The sequence below is a fragment of the Oncorhynchus masou genome, chromosome 19 (genome assembly GCF_036934945.1).
Source record: "Oncorhynchus masou masou isolate Uvic2021 chromosome 19, UVic_Omas_1.1, whole genome shotgun sequence".
In the NCBI taxonomy this organism is placed as follows: domain Eukaryota; kingdom Metazoa; phylum Chordata; class Actinopteri; order Salmoniformes; family Salmonidae; genus Oncorhynchus; species Oncorhynchus masou.
The window spans coordinates 1,295,585-1,318,910 of record NC_088230.1 but is presented as its reverse complement, the minus strand read 5'-3'; the positions used below and the strand labels follow the sequence as shown (position 1 = coordinate 1,318,910).

General features: G+C 43.5%; 2 protein-coding genes across 2 annotated transcripts; both read left to right on the top strand.

Annotated features, from left to right (window-relative positions):
* The first annotated feature begins 1,439 nt into the window (after positions 1–1,439).
* On the top strand, positions 1,440–16,964 carry LOC135505695 (pre-mRNA-processing factor 39-like). Its single transcript, XM_064924740.1, has 15 exons — positions 1,440–1,590; positions 7,904–8,052; positions 8,290–8,841; positions 8,991–9,116; positions 9,335–9,453; positions 10,624–10,791; positions 10,993–11,176; positions 11,682–11,789; positions 12,135–12,299; positions 12,781–12,907; positions 15,050–15,318; positions 15,467–15,651; positions 15,798–15,872; positions 16,032–16,134; positions 16,356–16,964. Exons 1-15 carry the CDS (start codon positions 1,578–1,580, stop codon positions 16,446–16,448), a joined length of 2,436 nt encoding a protein of 811 aa, XP_064780812.1. The 5' UTR covers positions 1,440–1,577; the 3' UTR covers positions 16,449–16,964.
* Positions 16,965–19,260: 2,296 nt separating this feature from the next.
* On the top strand, positions 19,261–21,353 carry LOC135505694 (ubiquitin-like FUBI-ribosomal protein eS30 fusion protein). The gene is made up of 5 exons (XM_064924739.1): positions 19,261–19,342; positions 20,004–20,085; positions 20,239–20,383; positions 20,891–20,946; positions 21,121–21,353. Exons 2-5 carry the CDS (start codon positions 20,011–20,013, stop codon positions 21,244–21,246), a joined length of 402 nt encoding a protein of 133 aa, XP_064780811.1. The 5' UTR covers positions 19,261–19,342; positions 20,004–20,010; the 3' UTR covers positions 21,247–21,353.
* The last annotated feature ends 1,973 nt before the right edge of the window (positions 21,354–23,326 follow it).

Genomic DNA, 23,326 nt, shown 5'->3' with positions numbered 1-23,326 from the left:
ATAACTCTAACCACATGTACATATTGCCACATTTACCTCGACTAACCGGTGCCCCTGCACATTGACTCTGTACCTGATACCACCTGTATATAGCCTCGCTATTGTTATTTTCCTGCTGCTCTTTAATTATTTGTTACTTTTATTTTTTTATTTTTTTAAGGTATTGTTCTTATCTGCATTATTGGTTAAGGACTTGTAAGTAAGCATTTCACTGTAAGGTCTACACCTGTGACAAATAAAATTGGATTTGAGTCGTGCATGGCCACGCAGTCGTGGGTGAACAGGGAGTACAGGAAGGGTCTAAGCATCTACCCCTGAGGTGCCCCAGTGTTGAGGATCAGCATAGCAGATGTGTTGTTGCCTAGCCTTACCTCCTGGGGGCGGACTGTCAGGAAGTCCATGATCCAGGTGCAGAGGGAGGTGTTAATTCCCAGCGTCCTTAGCTTAGTTAGTGATGAGCTTTGTGGGCACTATGGTGTTTAACGCTGAGCTGGAGTCAATGAATAGCATTCTCACATAGGTGTTCCTTTGAGGTGGGAAAGGGCAGTGTGGAGTGCGATTGAGATGGCATCATCTGTGGACCTGTTGGGGCGGTATGCAAATTGGTGTGGGTCTAGGTTTTCCGGGATGATGGTGTTGATGTGAGACATGACCAGCCTTTCAAAGCACTTCATGTTTACTGACGTGAGTGCTACGGGGTGGTAGTCACTTAGGCAGGTTACCTTCGCGTTCTTGGGAACAGGGACTATGGTGGTCTGCTTGAAACATGTAGGTCAGGGAGAGGTTAAATGTCAGTGAATACACTCGCTCGCCTAATTTGGATTTCTTCTATTATTTCGAATCTCGACCTTAGTCAAATCTATGCTCCTATTCCAATTCTTCTACAGTTCAATGATAAATTAATGTTTGTTTTTTAAATCATGTAAAATAGTGGCAACAAAGCCAATGACAAATAGGTATATTATTATCTTATTCTTATTCACCATTTTGCATAAATCCGTGACTGCAGCCTCTACTGGCTAAGTCGACAGATATACAGTGTAAACATTCTTGGTTACTTTGGGCTTGTTCAACATTGGAGCCGACTGACTACTCAACAAAGAACATTGTATCATATATAACTACTCTTTATTTGTTGTAGATCAGTCAGTCACAATTTAGCCATGATACATTACGGTTTTGATCCTCTCGAACACAGCCATTATCTTAGTGGATCCACCCCCCTACAGTACGCATGGGTCGTCACTAGTTACTACAGCCACAAATACATTATGGCTAAACTCCGCCTCTTTCTACAATTAATCTTCTTAAAATCTGATTTTAAACATAACATGAAATACACTGCTAACCTTATACCTGACCGAAACCTTAAACCAAAAGCAAATATTTACGATATAGCCATTTTGACTTTGTGTTTGTGGTAACTATTGAGAACGTTACGCATGCGCACATTCTGTCTGCCCTTCCGAAGCCTCCTCAAAGTTGTCGCTGGAGAATGAGAGTAGAAACGCGGCTACATGTTGTTGGTTAGATACGTTTAAAGTAACAGAAATACACATTTGTCGAAACTGAATTTCATGGAAGATACTGGTAAGTTGGAAAAAAATATTTATACATGTTTTCCCCTGAACTTGTTAACACTCCGCTTGCTGTATTGTGAAGATGGTGGTGGACGTGTGCGGTCTGGCTAGCTAGCAGCTAACGTCGTTAGGCCCAAACCGAGGCAGGGTTGAAGACATCACTACGCTGGGGTACTGTTTAAGACTTTCAGCCAATTATTGGATTAAAATTAAACGGTCGCCTTTCCCTACTATCATTACAATGACACACCGCATATGTGAACTTTACTAACGTCTTATTGTCGAGGATATACAGTCAGTGGGTAAGTTAGGTATTTAGATCCGTTTGAATTAACTAGCTACGGTTAGTTAGGTTACTAAGCCAACTTCACTGTTGTGTTTACCGCGTCGTGCTTCAATGGGGTCTGGCTAGCTATCATTACAAGTGGGCTGGCTAGATAGTTAGATATTTTGGTCGTTGTTGATTGAGCAAGTAAAATGTTTAGTTAGATATGATAGCTGCCATTACTCGACGCCATCACGCGCGCCTGTGCTAACTAACATGCTAGCCATGTTCCTTAACACGGAAGTACGCATGCTTGCACAAGTCGATGTGACTGAAGAAGTCAGGAGCTGCGGTCGGTGGGGATTCTTTGGTTTACAACTACTTGAATAAAGTTGAGCATGACTTGAATGGTTCAGGTTACTAATCTGGAGTATGTATGAAATGTATTTTGTGTGATATATATATATATATATATATATGATAACTGAAAACGAGTAACAAAATAATTTGATGTTTAGGCAGGGTTATAGGTTCCTGTGGCATCTCTAGTAAATGCACTGAAACAGTGTATGTGTGTGTAAACTGAAAACGAGTAACAAAATAGGAACCTATAACCCTGCTTAAAACATCAAATTGTTACCGTGGTTTCTCCATGGACTTTCAGTCTGACCAAAGACGCAATTATTTTTACAGGCCAGAATGTTGAATAAAAATATTTATCGTACTTAACCGGTTGTACATGCTCTTGGTCCTTTTTGGTGGTAGGACGTGGAGATAATGTTGTTTACCCAAATGTTTGCGTTACTGTGCATTCGAAGTGTTCAGACCCCTTCACCTTTTCCAGATTTCACAGTGTTATTCTCAAATTTGTTTTCTCATCATTATACACACAATACCCCGTAATGCGAAAGTAGGTTTTGGGTAATTTTAGCAAAAAAAAAAAAAAAACGTTATTTCAGACCCTTTGCTATGAGACTCGAAATTGTGCTCAGGTGAATCCTGTTTCCATTGATCATCCATTAGATGTTTCTACAACTTGACTGAAGTTCACTTGTGGTTCATTTAATTGATTGGACAGGATTTGGATAGGCACTCAACTGTCATTTATAAAGTCGCACAGTTGATGGTGCATGTCAGAGCAAAAACCAAGCCATGAGTTCAAAGGAATAATCTGTAGAGCTTCAAGACAGGATTTAGTCAAGACGCAGATCTGCGGAAGGGTACCAAAAATGTTCTGCAGCATTGAATGTCTCCAAGTACAGTTGCTTTCATCATTGTCAAATGGAAGAAGTTTGGAACCAGCAAGACTCTTCTTAGAGCTGGCCGCCCAGTCAAACTGAGCAATTGGGGGAGTCGGGCCTTGGTATTGGGGGGGTGACCAAAACCCTGATGGTCACTCTGACCGCGCTCTAGAGTTCCTCTGGCGATGGGAACATTTTCCAGAAGGACAACCATCTCTGCAGCACTCCACCAATCAGGCCTTTGTGGTATAGAGGGGCCAGACGGAAGCCACTCCTCAGTAAAAGGAGGCTGCATATGACAGCCCGCTTTGAGTTTGCCTAAAGACTCTGACCATGAGAAACAAGATCCTTAGGCCTGAATGCCAACTGTTGCATCTGGAGGAAACCTGGCACCATCTCTACGGTGAAGCATGGTGGTGGCAGCATCATGCTGTGGGGATGCTTTTCAGCAGCAGAGGCTAGTAGACGAGTTGGGATAGAGGAACAGAGTGGGGTGAAGGTTCACCTTCCAACAGGACAACGACCCTAAGCACACAGCCAAGCCAACACAGGAGTGGCTTTGGGACAAGTCTCAATGTCCTTGAGTGGCCCAGCCAGAGCCTGCACTTGAACCTGATCGAACATCTCTGAAGAAACCTGAAAGTAGCTGTGCAGCGACGCTCCTCATCCAACCTGAAAGAGCTTGAGAGGATCTGCAGAGAAGAATGGAAGAAACTCCCTAAATACAGGTGTGCTGACATTGTAGCGTCATACCCAAGAAGATTCAAGCCTGTAATCGCTGACAACGGTGCTTCAACAAAGTACTCATTAAAGGATCTGAATACTTATGTAAATGTAACTTCAGTTAATTTCTTTGCCAACATTTGTAATCTTTTTTTGTATTGTGTGTAGATTGGGGGGGTGGAACTATTTAATCCATTTTAGAATAAGGATGTGAAAAAAGTGAAGGGATCTGAATACTTTCCGACTGCATTGAAGGTTCTGTAGCTTGTATTTTCAATCTCTTGAGGCATTGCACGTGATGCACAATTTATGTATACAATAGACAAATGTAGGGGACTGAAGCATGTTTCCTCGCAATCAGCTGGAAGATTTGGCATTCCTGTCTGGTTTGGTTAGACTCAACCATATTGTGCAGGTGCTTGTATAAGTGCGAATTTCACTTGTATTAAAAATTCTAAAACTGAAATACAAACCTATATACAGATGAGCGTACTGAAAGTCATGTTGATAACACTTCCCTGTAGATATTTTGTACCGTATTACCTCTATGTTGCTGAAATCAGGGGACAACAAGGAAAGTTGAAATTATGTTTGTTCAGCATTCTTACTTGTAATGGACTGTTCAGGGATGCTGAGCCTACATGTTAGTATTTCACTCTTGGATCCTGAAGGAGGCTACCCATAATTCAGTCATGTCAATGTGATCTTTGGCGTTGCTTTTTATGTCAACACTGTCTGGATCCACTTCTTACTCCAAGTGCTGGGTGACCATATCATACCATAGCGTTTTTGCAAGTATCAAGGTTTTCATTTTCCCGCCTTAATCATTTTTGTCTCCTTCACACCTTCTGTGCTGTAGGCACCTTTACACAGACACCAAGCCCCTGCCACACACAACGACAAAAGATAACTTCTTCCTCTCTGACAACGAACAGTTTAAACACGCTATTTGCATTTGAGTTTTGGTCCAACAGAATTGGGCATATGGACTCCGAAACACTTGGACATTATTTTACTGTAATAGTTGAGAATCCTTTCTAACGATACCTTTTTTACCTTATATTTTTATACAGATAGGCCACTTTCAGTGTCTAAACAAAGTGAACAGGCTGAGTTGTTAGTGATGGACAGGTGTATTTGTAAGTTTACCTAGATCCAAGTTGGCTAGACTTTAAATATAAAGTTTAGCTGGTTACTCACTTGAGTGTTTATGGGACCTGTGTTCATTTTCTATAATGCCTGCTGCAAGAAGTTGGTCATCATTAGTGGCTGTGCATGGTTCTGGTTAAATTTGTAACAAAAATGGCGTTTTCATAGACTTTAAAGCCAGATCAGTGATTATTGCAAAAAGCAGATCCAATTTATTTTGTTAAAATAATTACAATATTAGTGAGTCTTATGGTTGTGGAAAGACTATTATTTAGCCAAGGTATAATCTTACAAGCCCTGAATTAGTTACATTCTCCCTGGCTGTTTGAAATGCAGTGTATTGATCTTTCATTGTATTAACCTGTCTAGGTTCTGTGAGCGGAACCCCTCGCCAACAGCCAATGAAATTGCAGGGCGCCAAATACAAATCAACAGAAATCTCAGAAATCAAATTTCCCAAACATACAAGTATTAGGCACCATTTTAATGATAAAATTCTTGTTAATCCAGCCACAGTGTCTGATTTAAAAAATGCTTTACAGCGAAAGCTCCACAAACCATTATATTAGGTCGCCACCAACTCACAGAAAAACCAAGCCATTTTTCCAGCCAAAGAGAGGAGTCACAAAAAGCAGAAATAGAGAGAATTAATCATTAACCTTTGATCTTCATCAGATGACACTCATAGGACTTCATGTTACACAATAATGTATGTTTTGTTCAGTAAAGTTCATATTTATATGTATATCCAACAATCTTATTTTATGTTGGCGTGTTACATTCAGTAGTTCTAAAACATGCAGTGATATTGCAGAGAGCCACATGAATTCACAGAAATACTCATTATAAATGTTGATAAATGCAAGTGTTATGCATGGAACTTTAGATACACTTCTCCTTAATGCAGCCGCTGTGTCAGATTTCAAAAAAACTTTACGGAAAAAGCATCTGAGAACGGCGCTCAGAGCCAAAACCAGCCAGAGAAATATCCGCCATGTTGGGTAGTGAAAAGTATTCCATAAATAGCATTATAAATATTCACTTACTTTTGATGATCTTCATCAGAATGCACTCCCAGGAATCGGTTCCACAATAAATGCTTGTTTTGTTCGATAATGTCCATTTTTGTCCAAAGGGCTACTTTTGTTAGCACGTTTGGTAAACAAATTGAAAGTCATGAAGCGCGTTCCCTAGTTACAGACGAAATGTCAAAGTTCCCTTACTGTCCGTAGAAACATGTCAAACGATGTATGGGATCAATCTTTAGGATGTTTTTAACATAAAACTTCAATAATATTCCAACCGGAGAATTCCTTTGTCTTTAGAAAAGCAAAGGAACGCAGCTACCTCTCATGTGAAATGCACATGACCAGCACGTGACTGCTGGCAGACCTCTTACTCATTCCTCTCTTTCGGTCCCACTTCACAGTAGAATCCTCAATCAAGTTTCTAAAGATGGTTGACATCTAGTGGAAGCCTTAAGAAGTGCAACATAACCAATATCCCACTGTGTATTCAATAGGGGCTGGGTTGAAAATTGACCAACCTCAGATTTCCCACTTCCTGTTTGTATTTCTTCTCAGGTTTTTGCCTGCCATATGAGTTCTGTTATACTCGCAGGCATCATTCAAACAGTTTTAGAAACTTCAGTCTTTTATATCCAATACTACTACTAATAAGATGCATATATTAGCAACTGGGACTGAGGAGCTCTGGGCACCTCTGGGCACCTTTTATCCAAGCTACTCAATACTGCCCCTGCAGCCATAAGAAGTTATTGCACACTTCAGAGTAGGTGTTCCCTAACGGAAATATGCAAATGCATGCTAGAACGCGCCAGTTGAATCTCCAACCTCCTTCCTTGTTCTGCCCACTGACTCATGTGTTCCCGTTGGAAACGACAGGCTGTGGTCATTCTTGGGTTAGTTATAAAAAAATCTTTGTACTTTTTTAAGATGGTAGAATTCTGCTCTGGCTTAAAATATTCTGTTTTTTCCTTTACAACAAAGGTTGCTGATTGTTGTGTTTTAATGCTTTTATTTTATTTTTATGTTGTATTTCTACTAAATGTCTTGGTATTTTACAAACAGTACTTTTTAATGGAAAGAGTGGTCTGCGTGCACAAAGCAGCTCGATTTATTTGGTTGACAGTTCTGAAGCCGGACTAAAGTCCATCACAAGGCTACCAGAAGTGGCGTTCCTTTACAGACAAGTAAAATGTCTGTTCATATCACCAGAGGAGGTTTTGTGCTGGCATAAAACAATAAAACCGTAGGGTAGCCTACCCTAACAGACACTTATGCTGCAGCTGAGGCACTTTCAAGGGGCCACATTCCATTACGCCTGAAAAGCGTAATCGATACATGCTACCGGTAGCCCACTGTGATTTCATGCCGCAAAAACTGAGTAGGCTACACTGTGCTTGAACACACACTTGCATCATTAGTGAAGAGACAGCGCAGGCAAGCCAGTGTGACGGAGGGATTGAGAGAGGCAGAAGAAGAAGCGTGCTCATATGTTTTGATCATCTGCATCTCTCAATATCTTGTCTTGCATGCTTTGCAAATTCACCAAGTAGCCTGACGTTTGCCTCTTCCTCTGTTTTGTTTTTGAATTACACAATCTCCACAGGCCTTCATAGTCTATCGGCTATAACATTTTATAACATATTTTTGGTGTGTAACTGAACTGTGATTTATTTTAAGTGCAGTGGGGGAAGATACCGTTTTTTTGGTTATGGGATTATATTAAAACAAAGTTGGGATCTATAACGTTAATGTTGAAACTCCTAGTACGGACATTTTCTGGGATTTCATGAAACATGGGACCAGCCATATCACCCAGTCATACGTGATTCCACATCAATTTTCTGTAATACTAACTAATAGTTACTGTCCCTTCTCGATCTTGTGATATTGACGTGCAATATGTTCTCCTCTCCCCAGACCTGCACCTCTCAGACGAGCCCATGACGGGGATGTTGGACACAGACAGCCCTGAGAGTGTGGAGTCCCCAGCCATGGAGGGCAACGGAGAGGACTTCCTCCCTGACCTGCCTGTCCTCACGCATGCTGCTGAATGGACCATGGATCAGGTCAGTGTGGGAAATGCACGTGGGGTTTGACCTCTTTTGCCCTGGACGTAGTTGTAATGACAAGGCCAATGTATCCCTTTTGTTATTATTCTGTACAACAACATGACACATGCTATTTTGTCTGCCTGCATTACTAGTAGGTCTAAACACCAAAACTTTCATCTTTCAGCAGTGGTGCTCTCTCAAACATGAGGCCTATTTTGTTAGTTGGTAATAATTTCCTTCCCCCTTGACCAGGATCCCCATAACCTCACCACGGTTATCCACGACTCGGACTCAGAGTCAGATCAGTCGTCGCCAGAGGTAATAGAGCAGCACCAGGTCCAGCAGTCTGATCTAGGATCTGTTGAACAGGCGGTGCAGCACTTCCAGCTAGCGAGCGCTGAACTCTTCCAAGAGGAGCGTCGGGAGCATGAGGATTCAGATGAGCAGTCTCGTTCTCCACAGGCAGAACAACAGAACCAAATGGAGGCATCGTCAGACGAGAGTCAGGATGGACACAACACAGCCACAGAGCCTTTGATACAGAGCGAGAAGTTGTCCGACACTGGAGAACAGCAACAAGATCCAGTCCAAGCCCAGCCACCAATGGTTGCAGAGGATAGTAGCCCAGCTAACATGGAACTGGAAGAATCCAAAGAGACCGAGCAGGTGGAACCTGTTGAGGATCCAGCTGTCCCTACAGAGCCTCTTATCCCTTCTGAGTATGAGAAGCTGGCTAAAGGGTGTGAGGAAAACCCTGAAGACTTCAATGGTTGGGTCTACCTGCTGCAGTATGTGGAGCAAGAGGTGAGTGTGGAAAAGTCCTGAAATTTTTGTGTTGACCCTTGCTTGTATTGTGACTAGGTTTTATCTGCTGTATTGAATGCTACGTGTAAACATTGTGGTTTTTCTGTCAGGAAGCAAGTTGGAAATGTAATTTTTTTTTGCCGCCTCAGAATCATCTTGGTGTGGTGAGGAAGGCGTTTGATGCGTTTTTCTTGCGCTACCCCTACTGCTATGGCTACTGGAAGAAGTTAGCTGACACTGAGAAGAAACATGGCAATGCACAGGTGGCAGAGGAGGTAAGTCTCTGTGGCGGTGCTCGTGTCCATTTACACAATTAAACACCACTACATCTTCTCCTCCTATCCTCCGTCCTGATCGGAAAGGGCTTGACAGGGTTAGGGGCTGGAGCTTTGTGCTGTCTACTGTTTGGGTCCTTGCTGTGACAGTCATTCATGCAGTAATTTTCACACTGGTTGTCTCATTCTCCAACGTTGTTTTTGCCTCCTATCCCCAGGTGTACCGGCGGGGTGTGCATGCCATCCCCCTCAGTGTGGACCTGTGGCTCCACTACCTGTCCTTCATCAAGGACAACGCTGACCCTGAAGACCCAGAGACACCGTCACGCATTAGAGCGTGAGTAAAGAGCTTTGTCCTCACTGAAAAGTGAAACGCCGGGGGCCTCCCGGGTGGCGCAGTGGTCTAGGGCACTGCATCGCAGCGCGAGCTGTGTCAGAGACTCTGGCTCTGTCGCAGTCGGCCGCGACTGGGAGGTCCGTGGGGCGATGTACAATTGGCCTAGCGTCGTCCGGGTTAGGGAGGGTTTGGCCGGTAGGGATAGCCTTGTCTCATCGCGCACCAGCGACTCCTATGGCGGGCCGGGCGCAGTGCACGCTAACCATGGTCGCCAGGTGCACGGTGTTTCCTCCGACACATTGGTGCGGCTGGCTTCCGGGTTGGATGGCGCTGTGTTAAGAAGCAGTGTGGCTGGTTGGGTTGTGTTTTGGAGGACGCACGGCTTTCAACCTTCGTCTCTCCCGAGTCCGTAGTTGTAGCGATGAGACAAGATAGTAGCTACTTGGCACAATTGGCCAAGGTCGTCAGGTGAACGGTGTTTCCTCCGACACATTGGTGCAGCTGGCTTCCAGGTTGGATGCGCTCTGTGTTAAGAAGCAGTGCGGCTTGGTTGGGTTGTGTATTGGAGGACGCACGGCTTTCAACCTTCGTCTCTCCCGAGTCCGTACAGGAGTGGAGACGAGAGTAACTACTAGTAATTGGATACTACAAAAATTGAGGACAAAAGGGGGTAAAATATAAAAATAAATATTTAAAAAAACACACCTGTGTGTGAGAACCTTGTGACACTTCCAAAGTGTTTTACAGGTCATAGTGTATTGTTAACAGGGTTCGGGAGTAATTTGTTTTCCAAGAAAGAACTAATCAGATGCTTTCGAATAATATTATTAATATTCCGAAAATATGTTTGCAGAAAAAATGTATTGACACCTTTTTTGTTTTTCTCAACAATCTTCAATTCAGCATTGAAAAAAAGTGCAAGTTTTTAATTTTGTTCCACCTAAGCTAGTCTGACCACAAGTCAAAGACTACTATGATGACAGGCATGGATCCTTTTTGTCTTCTTCTAATGCCTTTTTAAAGGGACAGCAATCAGATTATGTTACTTAGCTTGGCTAACCCAACAGTTACATTACTGATAAATGTGGACAGGTAACTAACGGATTACATTTAGAAAGTAACCTACCCAACCCTGATCGTTAATCATGTCGTCTGTGTCCTATCCTACAGTGCGTATGAGCATGCTGTGTTGGCAGCAGGGACAGACTTCCGCTCTGACCGTCTGTGGGAGGCCTACATCAACTGGGAGACGGAGCAGGAGAGATTGGCCAACGTCACGGCCATCTACGATCGTATCCTGGGCATACCCACCCAGCTCTACTCACAGCACCTCCAGAGGTATGACTAACCAGCTCATTCATAATGGGTTTTGATAAACTGTCCGTGAGGGTTATGGTCAACATCTCAGGTAGTGGGTAGCTCATAGAAATCAAACACAGACATTAGTTCTAACCTTGTCAGCCACACTTACTTTCAGGTGCACTATTTTCTGGTAGTACTTTTTGTTCTCTTAGTGATGTACTGATTGTCATTCTTCAGGTTCAAAGACCATGTGCAGAACAACAACCCCAAACACTTCCTGTCAGAGGAGGAGTTTGTCCAGCTCAGGGTGGAGCTAGCCAAAGCCAATGCAGTCACAGTCAATGAGGATGGAGAGGAAGCAACACCCGCAGAGCCCGAGGGACTCCCAGCCGGCACCGAGGACCTCCCAGATCCTGCTAAGGTATGACTCTGCTGCCTCACCTTCAGGGGGGTTGATGTACCACAACATACCAGAGAGTTAGGAAGGAGGCCCTTGTCTCTTTATCATCACCCATGGAGACATCATCCATGGGGTGAAACACAAATCTGTGCAGGTGTCTTTCCGTCAGCAGCCAAGCCAATGAGTACGTGGGCATCATCCAGTCAGGGATATGGAATGGAGAAATCGTGGCTGGCTGGCCCAGTCGAGTGGCCCCTCCTCGTCCTCTCCAGTCCCCAGCACCAGGACTGGCCGACAGACAGGGTGGATATGGTACATATCCTGCCCCGGGGTGGGCCTCGTTCCCTGGGTAGGCCACCTTCGACAGGCAGAGCCCCTGCTTGTCTCTGGCTCTCTTTCAGCCTCAGGGTGATGTAAATAAGCTTGGCAGCTGGACATGCAGTTTGCACATCAGTGGAGAATGAGATGGTTACGAGATTGTGTTTTAAAGTCAAGCAGTTAACGTTGAGTGTCTTGTTATGTTTAGAGAGTGACGGAGATTGAGAACATGCGCCACAAGGTGATCGAGTTGCGTCAGGAGGTGTTCAACCAAAACGAGCAGGAGGTCAGCAAGCGCTGGGCCTTCGAGGAGGGGGTGAGTACTGACATCTGTCTTTAATGATCAGAATATCATCCAATTGTATTTCATATTGTTAAAAGGAATAGTTCACCTCAAAGTTTTCATACCTCTAAAGTGGGCTTTGTCAAGCTGGGTGGAGATGGAATTGGATGGTGCCACTCTTTCCCATTCATTTGGGATTGAGGCCTACAGATGTCTACACAATAGATGGAATACGAGGTATGAAAATATTTGACAAACGTTGATTTTTGGGGTGAACTATCCCTCAATTTCCTTCCATTGTTAATAACGTTACTTTTGAAATGGTTGTACATTTTGGTCCGCTGCCATGTTGAATGCCGTGTTTCCCTTTCCCCTCAGATAAAACGGCCCTACTTCCACGTTAAAGCCCTGGAGAAGACCCAGCTCAGCAACTGGAAGGAGTATCTGGAATTTGAGATCGAGAATGGCACTCCCGAACGCGTGGTCGTTTTGTTCGAACGCTGCCTCATCGCCTGTGCTCTCTACGAGGACTTCTGGATGAAGGTAACCCAACCATAGCCTTTGACCTTCAAACCCACCTCAAAAATAATGACCCCCGCACTTCCCCCATCAACGATTGCATCACTTCCTGACAACAGTAAATCGTCCTGAACATCTCTTCTTTGCGTGTAACGTTGATCTGTTAACCACTGTATCTGTTGTATTAGGGGATGGCCAGCTTTGCCACACAAGATTTGACTCCAGCATTTGCCAACTACTACGTTGCATCTTCTCCGTCTCCCACTACCTTACAGAAACTTATCTTATTGGTTCCATGAAGGTGCTGATGGGTTTACAAAGAACATTTCTAAAAACACGATCTTGTCAATGAAGAAATTCACTGGTTGAGCAAACCGGAAATAAGTGTTTTAAAATGTTGTTGTCACCTTCCCTTCCTCGTCTTCTCTCCACCTCCTGCTCTCCATCCACCCCGTCCTCCCCTCTTTCTCCAACCCTCCTCTCTTTCTCTTGCTTCACACTGAAGTACGCAAAATATCTAGAGAGCTACAGCATCGAGGGAGTGAGACATGTGTACAAGAAGGCGTGTACCATCCACCTATCCAAGAAGCCCAACATTCACCTCCTGTGGGCCGCGTTCGAGGAGCAGCAGGGTGAGTGGTGTTTGTAGTTCCCACTTAACATCACATTCACATAAAGCTGTGATGGTCATGGAGTTTTGGGTAAGGATTCATTGTCAAGCAAATTACCATGGTTGTCAATTTTGTTAAATGGTTTTGAGCTTGTAAAGTAACTCCCTCACTCCCGTCTAAATGAAATGTTTTTGAGCATCTCCTCCCGACTGTGCCGTTTTTGCTTGTAAAAGAATATGTACCAACCTTACCCTCTTCCTGTACAGTTGAAGTCAGAAGTTTACATACACTTAGTTTGGAGTCATTAACTCGTTTTTCAACCACTCCACACATTTCTTGTTAACGAACTATAGTTTTGGCAAGTCGGTTAGGACATTTACTTTGCATGACACAAGTCATTTTTCTAACAATTGTTTACAGACACAATGAATAATCTATCACAATTCCAGTGAGTCAGAGGTTTACATACACTAAGTTAACTGTGTCTTTAAACAGCTTGGAAAATTTCAGAAAATTATGTCATGGAAGCTTCTGATAGGCTATTTGACATAATTTGAGTCAATTGAAGGTGTGGATGTATTTCAAGTCCTACCTTCAAACTCAGTGCCTCTTTGCTTGACATCATGACAAAATCAAAAGAAATCTGCCAAGATCTCAGAAAATAAATTGTAGACCTCAAGTCTGGTTCATCCTTGGGAGCAATTTCCAGAAGCCTGAAGGTACCACGTTCATCTGTACATACATTAGTATGCAAGTATAAACACCATAAGACCACGCAGCCGTCATACCTCTCAGGAAGGAGATGCGTTCTGTCTCCTAGAGATGATCGTACTTTAGTACAAATCAATCTCAGAACAACAGCAAAGGACATTGTGAAGATGCTGGAGGAAACGGGTACAAAAGTATCTATATCCACAGTAAAACGATTCCTAAATCGACATAACCTGAAAGGCTGCTCAGCAAGGAAGAAGCCACTGCTCCAAAACCGCCATAAAAAAGCCAGACTACGGTTTACAACTGCACATGGGGTCACAGATCATACTTTTTGGAGAAATGTCTTCTGGTCTGTTGAAACAAAAATAGAACTTTGGCCATAATGACCATCGTTATGTTTGGAGAAAAAAGGGGGAGGCTTGCAAGCCGAAGAACACCATCCCCACTGTGAAGCACGGGGGTGGCAGCATCATGTTGTGGGGGTGCTTTGCTGCAGGAGGGACTGGTGCACTTCACAAAATAGATGGCATCACGAGGGAGGAAAATTGTGGATTTATTGAAGCTCAAGTCATCAGTCAGGAAGTTAAAGCTTGGTCTCAAATGAGTCTTCCAAATGAACAATGACCCCAAGCATACTTCCAAAGTTGTGGCAAAATGGCTTAAGGACAACAAAGTCAAGGCATTGGAGTGGCCATCAGAAAACCCTGACCTCAATCTTATAGGAAATGTGTGGGCAGAACTGAATGTGTGTGAGCAAGGAGGCCTACAAACTTGACTCAGTTACACCAGCTCTGTCAGGAGGAATGAACCAAAATTCACCCAACTTATTGTGGGAAGCTTGTGGAAGACTACCCAAAACGTTTGACCCAAGTTAAACAATTTAAAGGCAACGTTACCAAATACCAATTGAGTGTATGTATGTAAACTTCTGACCCACCCAATGAAGGAAATAAAAGCTGAAATAAATCTCTCTACTATTATTCTGACATTACACATTCTGAAAATAAGGTGTTGATCCTAAGACAGGGAATTTTTTACTAGGATTAAATGTCAGGAATTGTGAAAAACTGAGTTTAAATGTATTTGGCTAAGGTGTATGTTAACTTCTGACTTCATCTATAAAAAAAAATGATGATTATTAGGTCAACTTTGTCTATTTGAAAATTAAAAATGAATCCCCACCCTATTAAAATGAATGTATTAAGACAATTCTGATAAAACAATTGTGTTTAATGGTGGTTGTCCATAGTTGTTGGTTATATGACTTGTGCCAGCCCCACGATTCACACACCTCACTTGTCAGACCTTTACCTGATGTGATTTACAGACAAGTGCATTCGACTCACGAGGCTGAGACGATCACGTAATAGAAGTTCAAAAGCCTTGGTAGCCTCTCTATACAGACTAGTAAAACATTCAACCCCGTTTTTGTGTTTTGTTTCCCTGCAGGGAACATAGAGGAGGCGCGCGGCATCCTGAAGTCTCTGGAAGAGGTGGTACCGGGCCTGGCCATGGTGCGTCTGCGGCGGGTGAGCCTGGAACGTCGCCACGGCAACCTGGAGGAGGCAGAGGCCCTGCTGAGCGAGGCGATGGCATCGGGGAAGAACGCCAGCGAGACGTCATTCTACGCCGTGAAGCTGGCCCGGCAGCTGCTGAAGGTGCAGAGAAGCCTCACCAAGGCCCGCAAGGTGTTGCTGGAAACCATAGACAAGGACCAGGTAAGATCAGAGCTAGATGAATGGAAGCACTTGTTTCAGGATCTTGATATTGAGATACAGTACATGGTGTCAAATGGAGTTTTGATTCAGAGAAAATGTGTTTAGAGAAACCATTTGAGTTGATTAATCTGTGTGTGTCTCTCCCCAGACGAGTCCTAAGCTGTACCTGAACCTGCTCGAGCTGGAGTACAGTGGGGACGTGCAGCAGAATGAGGCTGAAATCTTGGCCTGCTTCGACCGCGCCCTGAGCAGCCCGCTGCCCCTCGACTGCCGCCTCACCTTCTCTCAGCGCAAGGTCGAGTTCCTCGAGGACTTTGGCAGCGACATCAATAAGTCAGTTCACCTACAGTACCTACACCCTCAAACAATGAGTACATTTTCACTGACCAGTGTTCTGATTAGTCAATTAATGACAATGAATCCATATGGCATGCTTGCACTCCTAATCTCAACCATGTACTCTTTTTCCATCCTCACAGGTTAGTGACTGCATACGATGAACACCAGAAGCTTCTGAAAGAACATGAGTCGACAAAGAGGAAAGCAGAGAATGGGTAAGATTTGAATTTGTTCACTTCTCTCACTGTTTAACATTTACGACATTGAGTACAACACAGTAGGAAGCTTCATAGCAGGTTGTGAATCGCCATACCTGAATTGATTTAGTTGGGTGCTCTTGATTGACATGAACCTGTTTCTTCGCATCCCTGCAGCTCCCAGGAGCCCGAGTCGAAGAGACAGCGTACAGACGACCACCCAGGCTCAGGGCACATGATGCAGGGAGACAACTCTGCCTACAACTACAACTGGTACCAAGTGAGTCCTATGATAGAGCAGTCAAACATTGTTATACACGTCACCTTGCAATACAAATTGCAAATGTTATACCATCCCTGACAAAGGCGTTCCATGACAATTGGTTCTCACTGGAATTTATTTATTTTTTAAATGGGAGGACGATAGAGTTCAACCCTATCATCTGGTGACGCTGACAGGAATGCCAACTAACCCTGTCTTTCCTTGCTTTCCTTCTACAGCAACAGTACAATAACTGGGGCCAGCATTCCTGGGGACAGTACAACCAGTATGCCCAGCAGTATAACCAGTACTACCCCCCTCCACCAACATGATGTTTCAAAGACCGATGGACAGAGATCCTTCTGAAGGAGGAAATTGAGGAAGCATCCTTTCTTCCCAGCCCAGCTTCTCAGCTCAGCTCCTCTTTGATTTGTTGTTTATGTCCTTTTGTTTCCATTGGCCATTTGACATATTCATTGTAATCACCATCTCACCATCATTCATTGACTGGCTGTTTTTTGTGTTCTTTACGCATGTGTTGGTAATGCGGACTTCAGATTATTATTTGTTTTCCCCCCACAGTCAAAATTACGCCAAATTATATTTTTTATTTTAGATTGGTTCCTCTTCGATATCTCTGTGTGGGGAAACTAGTTATGATACAGATTATAGATTCGTATGGAGGTAGTGATACCTGCTGTGCTCCGAGTCCTCCCTCAGCCTCTTCTCTGCTTTCCTAAGATTAAGGGTTTTGTTTTCTGGGACAAGAACAGAAATGAATGAAGATTCTTTATTTGTGTTTTTTTTTTTTTTTGGACTCAATTTCATAATAAAGACATTATCCTATTTCTTGTTTTGTTCCCTGAATGAACCATTTTTATACAATATTATTATCACTGCAATTGCAGCGTAACTGTTAAGATTGGAGAGCAAATGACCTGTTCCTACCCAATCATAAGTTTCTGTAATTGACATGTACCTACTCCTTGTACACATTTTATAGATGAAAGCATAGGTCATACTCCGCAGACATCAGCCATGGTCATGCGGTGGTACAGTGGGATGTGGCGTATGCTGCCTTTTGTCCCAAGTCTAACCCACCACTACAAAGCTGATGTAGTTTATGGTCTTAATCAAACAGTTCTAATTGGATTTTTATGTTGTGGATGGGAGTGACCTCAGCCAGTGCACAAAATAAATTCAGCAACAAAAAAAAGAAACATCCCTTTTTCATGACCCTGTCTTTCAAAGATAATTTGTAAAAATCCAAATAACTTCACAGATCTTCATTGTAAAGGGTTTAATGCTGGTTCAATGAACCATAAACTATAATGAACATGCACCTGTGGAATGGTCGTTAAGACACTAACCGTTTACAGATGGTAGGCAATTAAGGTCACAGTTATGGAAACTTAGGACCCTAGAGAGGCCTTTCTACTGACTGAAAAACACCAAAAGAAAGATGCCCAGGGTCCCTGCTCATCTGCGTGAACGTGCCTTAGGCATGCTGCAAGGAGGTATGAGGACTGCAGATGTGGCCAGGGAAATAAATTGCAATGTCTACTGTGAGACGTCGAAGACAGGACAGACAGCTGATCGTCCTCGCAGTGGTAGACCATGTAACAGCTGCACAGGATCGGTACATCCGAATATCACACCTGCGAGACAGGTACAGGATGGCAACAACTGTCCGAGTTACACCAGGGATGCACAATCCCTCCATCAGTGCTCAGACAGTCCGCAATAGGCTGAGAGAGGCTGGACTGAGGGCTTGTAGGCCTGTTGTAAGGCAGGTCCTCACCAGACATCACCAGCAACAACGTTGCCTATGGGCACAAACCCACCGTTTCCGGACCAGACAGGGCTGGCAAAAAAGTCCTCTTCTCTGACAAGTCCCGGGTTTGTCTCACCAGGGGTGATGGTCGGATTCGCGTTTATCGTTGAAGGAATGAGCGTTACCCCGAGACCTGTACTCTGGAGCGGGATCAATTTGGAGGTGGAGGGTCCGTCATGGTCTGGGGCGGAGTGTCACATCATCATCGGACTGAGCTTGTTCTCATTGTAGGCAATCTCAAAGCTATGCATTACGAGGAAGACATCCTCCTCCCTCATGTGGTACCCTACCTGCAGGCTCATCCTGTCATGACCCTCCAGCATGACAATGCCACCAGCCATACTGCTCATTCTGTGTGTGATTTCCTGCAAGACAGGAATGTCAGTGTTCTGCCATGGCCAGCGAAGAGCCCGGATCTATTGCAACTGGTGGCCACACCATATTCTGTTACTTTTCATTTTGACACCCCCCTTTGTTCAGGGACACATTCTATTTCTGTTTGTCACATGTCTGTGGAACTTGTTCAGTTTATGTCTCCGTTGTTGAATCTTGTTATGTAAATACAAATATTTACACATGTTAAGTTTGCTGAAAACAAATGCAGTTGACAGTGAGAGGACATTTCTCTTGTTGCCAGAGTTTAGAAATTAGGAATTGCAGTACTAGAAGGGATTCTAAGAACCGTGTCCCTTATCATGGTTCCAAGGTCATCCATACTGATCAACCATGGTTTGCCAGTGCTGTGATAAGATATTGTTTAAAACATGAATTTGAAGAATTTATCTGCACTGTTAAGAAACTGCTAGCCAGACAGTTTTAGAGGAATGATTCCATGCTTTTTTTCAAATGAACTGCCAACATTCCATTTGAACAATGCAGTCAATCCACAACCATACACTGGCTCAAATCAGGTAATGATAGGACTTAGACGAGTTGTAAATGCAGCAAGTCCTGATATTGTATCATATAATAGGACTCACAGCTTTCCAGTAATTGATGGTCTGTTCGCTATATTTTAGAGGCTACTTATGCAGAAAATTTGTTTAAGACCCGTATAAACTCTGTAATTATGACTATCTTAGGTTGACTAATATTCCATTACACCATATCTGATACATCACATGCCTTTTACTTTTCTTCATAATTAAAAGCATGCCTCTCTCTACTGCCATTCATTCCCAACTAGACCAGTTTGGAATTTCTCCCTGACCAAGATGGCTGACATTCACGCTGCATTACGGAAAATTGAGGGTTTGTGACATGACTCCTCTAGTAATTCAATAGGATCTCCATGGTTCTCTTCTTGTCGACGTCACACATTGACACATGCGCACCGCCGACGCTCCCTCAGTCCTTTTTTAACATAGTGTTGAACGACTAGCATCAAACGAGGTAAGGCCTGTGCAAAATGAGAGGAAATGTTTAATTTTATACACTTTAGAGACAACATATCAGGTCGGAATATTGGTCGTAAGTAATTTACCATCCACGACGAACAATAGTTTTTTTGGATTGCCTTATATTTGGCAATTTTAATAATTTTTCCGAAACCGCATGCCTCGTGGCTAGCTTACGCTAACTAACATTAATCAAGGAACTGTCGTTAAGCAAACACGTATGGATGCTTAGCTAGCGAGCTATAATTGTGTAGTATAATACATATGGTCGTATAATCAAACGTATTTTCACATATTTGTCATGTTGCTGATTTGAAAACGTATTGCCGGGCTAACTGTCTTAACTACAACTTAGCCAGTGAACTTCATCATTCCTCAACCTTACTGCGATGCTAGCTAGTTGGCTATTTAACTAGCTGACATTGCTCTCGTTCCTTTCAAAGTTGTAGTTATTGGTTCCTAAATGGCTATCTATTGATTTGTAGATATCTACAAGTAGTTTGACATATTGCCTGCTTAAGTTGTCTCCAAGCTTAGCTCAGTCATGATTGCTTTTTAGAGGGGATTCAAGTCACATGTGGACTAACAATGACACCCCACTTCCTGCCTGCTGTTTTCATACTGGAAGCTAACTGGCCATCTCTTCCTATCCACAGCATCAAGATGCAGCTCTTCTTGCGTGCCCAGAACACTCACACCCTTGAGGTGACAGGACAGGAGACTGTCCGAGATCTCAAGGTGAGGCCAAGCTAGGGTACATCAATGAAGATGTTAATTGTGTACTGTTTGGAGTCTACAATACCACAGCCACCAATCGTATTCTGCATGCTCTTGTCTGGATTGTTACATGTATGTAAATTGTCTGGATCAAACCATTGTGTGTGGTTTCAGGTCCATGTCCAGAGTCTGGAGGGTCTCCTAGTGGAGGACCAGGTGTTGTTGCTGGCCGGCTCCCCCCTGGAGGATGCTTCCTCTCTGGTGGAATGTGGCATCTCTGAGCACTGCACCCTGGAGGTGGCCGGCAGACTGCTGGGAGGTCAGTTCTCAAAATGATGGCGCATCAAATATGGCCTGATTTTTGAATACTTTGAAAATGCTTCCTTCCCACCTTGAAAGTAATCACACAAGATGATTGGATTGTTGAAAGAAATAGGGTGGACACCTTGCTGTGACTTATTAATAGGATTTCTGGTACACTTGTTTTTATTGTCAATTGCACAAAAAGCCCAACGAAACTTGACTTCTGCTTGTAACAGAACCTGTCTGAATCTGGTAAGTTCGGGGGGTTACCACATTGGGGAGCTGTGTGGAGGCGTAGGTGTCTTGCTCAAGGGTAGAACAAAAGATTATTCACCTTGTTGACTCAGATTTGAAAAGGCAACCTTTTGGTTACTGGTGCAATGCTCTAACCGCTCGACCACCTGCTGCACATACAGTTCCAGATCAGTAGTTTACCTGAAGATACTATGAATTTCTATTGTCGTTAGTTCCATTCCTGTATGTTCACTTGGAATAATCACTCTTTGGTTTCTCTCTCCACCAGGAAAGGTCCATGGCTCCCTGGCCCGTGCCGGTAAAGTGAGGGGACAGACACCCAAGGTCAGCAGACACTTTCTGCATTTAAAATATAAATAGTTAGTTGGCTATGATTTTGTAGTTGTAACATTGTCTGGTTGTTTGAGAGTCATCACAACTCCTGGGTTAGTGTCTGCTAAATGTAATGTATTTATGCAGAGTAGTGACCATAGTAGCACTCTCTTTTTATCACTTCAGGTTGACAAACAGGAGAAGAAGAAGAAGAAGACTGGTCGTGCCAAGCGCCGCATCCAGTACAACAGGCGCTTCGTCAATGTTGTGCCCACCTTCGGCAAGAAGAAGGGCCCCAACGCCAACTCCTAAAAATACTGTCCCCCAGGAGAATGCTTGTGATCACACCCTTTCATTTTGACCCACTGAAAGGTTTTCCTCCTGTACAGAATAAAAATTTGGCTTAGACTAAAGAACAACTTGTGTAATTTCTTTGGTGATTATGCATTTTGAGACAGGGTTGCTTGATAATATAGAAAGGATTGTTCGGACAAGTGATTGAGCCTGGCTGCAGTACTGCTGTTTTATGATGATTGCACCCACCGTGTCCCAACTCTAAATCTGTCCCTGATTAGAGGGAAACATTTAAATAAGCAGTTGAACTGGCTTGGAGGTCAATGTGAATTTTCCTGTTCTAGTTACTAATGATTTATTTGGAAATGTGTTTTATTAGTTGTTTGTAAAAGCAACATATGGTGTATAACCAGACTCGACCTTGAAGCCAGTTTCACAGCATTTAAAAAAGTTTATTCCCCTCTAATCGGGACTGATTTAGACTTGAGACAACAGGCGGGTGCAATTCAGGTAGAACAGAACCAGCGGAATCTGGCCCTCCATAGGGTGAGTTGAAACTGGCTTCAAGGTCCAGAGTTGAGTTTGAGGAGTATACACCGGTCCAACGAAATGCTTACAGGTTCTACATCCACAATGTTCTTATATTTCATTTCTGATTTTTGCAAAGTAAATGGCTCAATTATAATACAGGTAGGAACAATATTTACATGTATCAGAGCAAGTGTTTAAGTTGTGTAGCATTACTGGTGGCTTGGAGAATGACCTTCTGAGCCTGTTAGTATCAGACCTCATGCTCTGATACCATCTGCCTAACACTAAGGGCTGAACAGCTCGTGTGGGGTCCTTGATGCTGCGGGACTTCCTCGGGCACCGTTTCAAGTCGGTGGGAGCCTGGGCCGTCTTCACCACCCGCTGGAGGGCCTTGCGGTTGTGGATGGAGCAATTCCCTTACCAGGCCATGATGCTCTCGATGGCGCAGCGGTATTTGGAGAGGACACTGGTTGGCATGCCAAATTTCTTCAGCTGCCTTAGGAAGTAGAGGCGCTGTTGGTCCATGTCAAGTCCTCTGATGTGGACACCAAGGAACATCAAACTGGAAATACCAACACCATGTGATAGTCCAAGAGGAGTTATATATAGTTCTGACAGCTATCCAAAGTGACTTGAGGGTAGACTTTGTGTGTAGTATAAATGTTCATACTAAAAATAGTACTTCCAAGTATACATTTCCAAAAAGAACTAGGCCATGTTCAGCAGGAGTCAAAGCACAACGTTTGTCAACAGAACCAGTGCTGTTTAAAAAAATATATATAGTGGCTCAGATGCAATTGTGTGCTACTACATGAAACTGTCCAACTTCAGGTTAAAAATGACAGGGATGACATCTGATGACATACCATTGGCGCTTTCAAGTTAAGTTGTCACATGCACAAGTGAAATGCCTTTCTTGCAAGCTCTAAACCCAAGAATGCATTAATCAATAAATTTAAATTATAAGAACAAGAAAGCAAGCATACTATATCCAGGAACATATTTACAATGTTCAGTGAAAAGAAATGCAAGAAATGCGTCTCTGTACTTGTGCATGTGACATTGAAACTTGATCATACGTCTGATTTCAAGTGCAGGAACTTACTTCCAAACCATTCACTGATGCCCAGTTGACCATTCACTGATGCCCAGTTGACCATTCACTGATGCCCAGTTGACCATTCACTGATGCCCAGTTGACCATTCACTGATGCCCAGTTGACCATTCACTGATGCCCAGTTGACCATTCACTGATGCCCAGTTGAACATTCACTGATGCCCAGTTGAACATTCACTGATGCCCAGTTGACCATTCACTGATGCCCAGTTGACCATTCACTGATGCCCAGTTGACCATTCACTGATGCCCAGTTGACCATTCACTGATGCCCAGTTGACCATTCACTGATGCCCAGTTGACCATTCACTGATGCCCAGTTGAACATTCACTGATGCCCAGTTGACCATTCACTGATGCCCAGTTGACCATTCACTGATGCCCAGTTGACCATTCACTGATGCCCAGTTGACCATTCACTGATGCCCAGTTGACCATTCACTGATGCC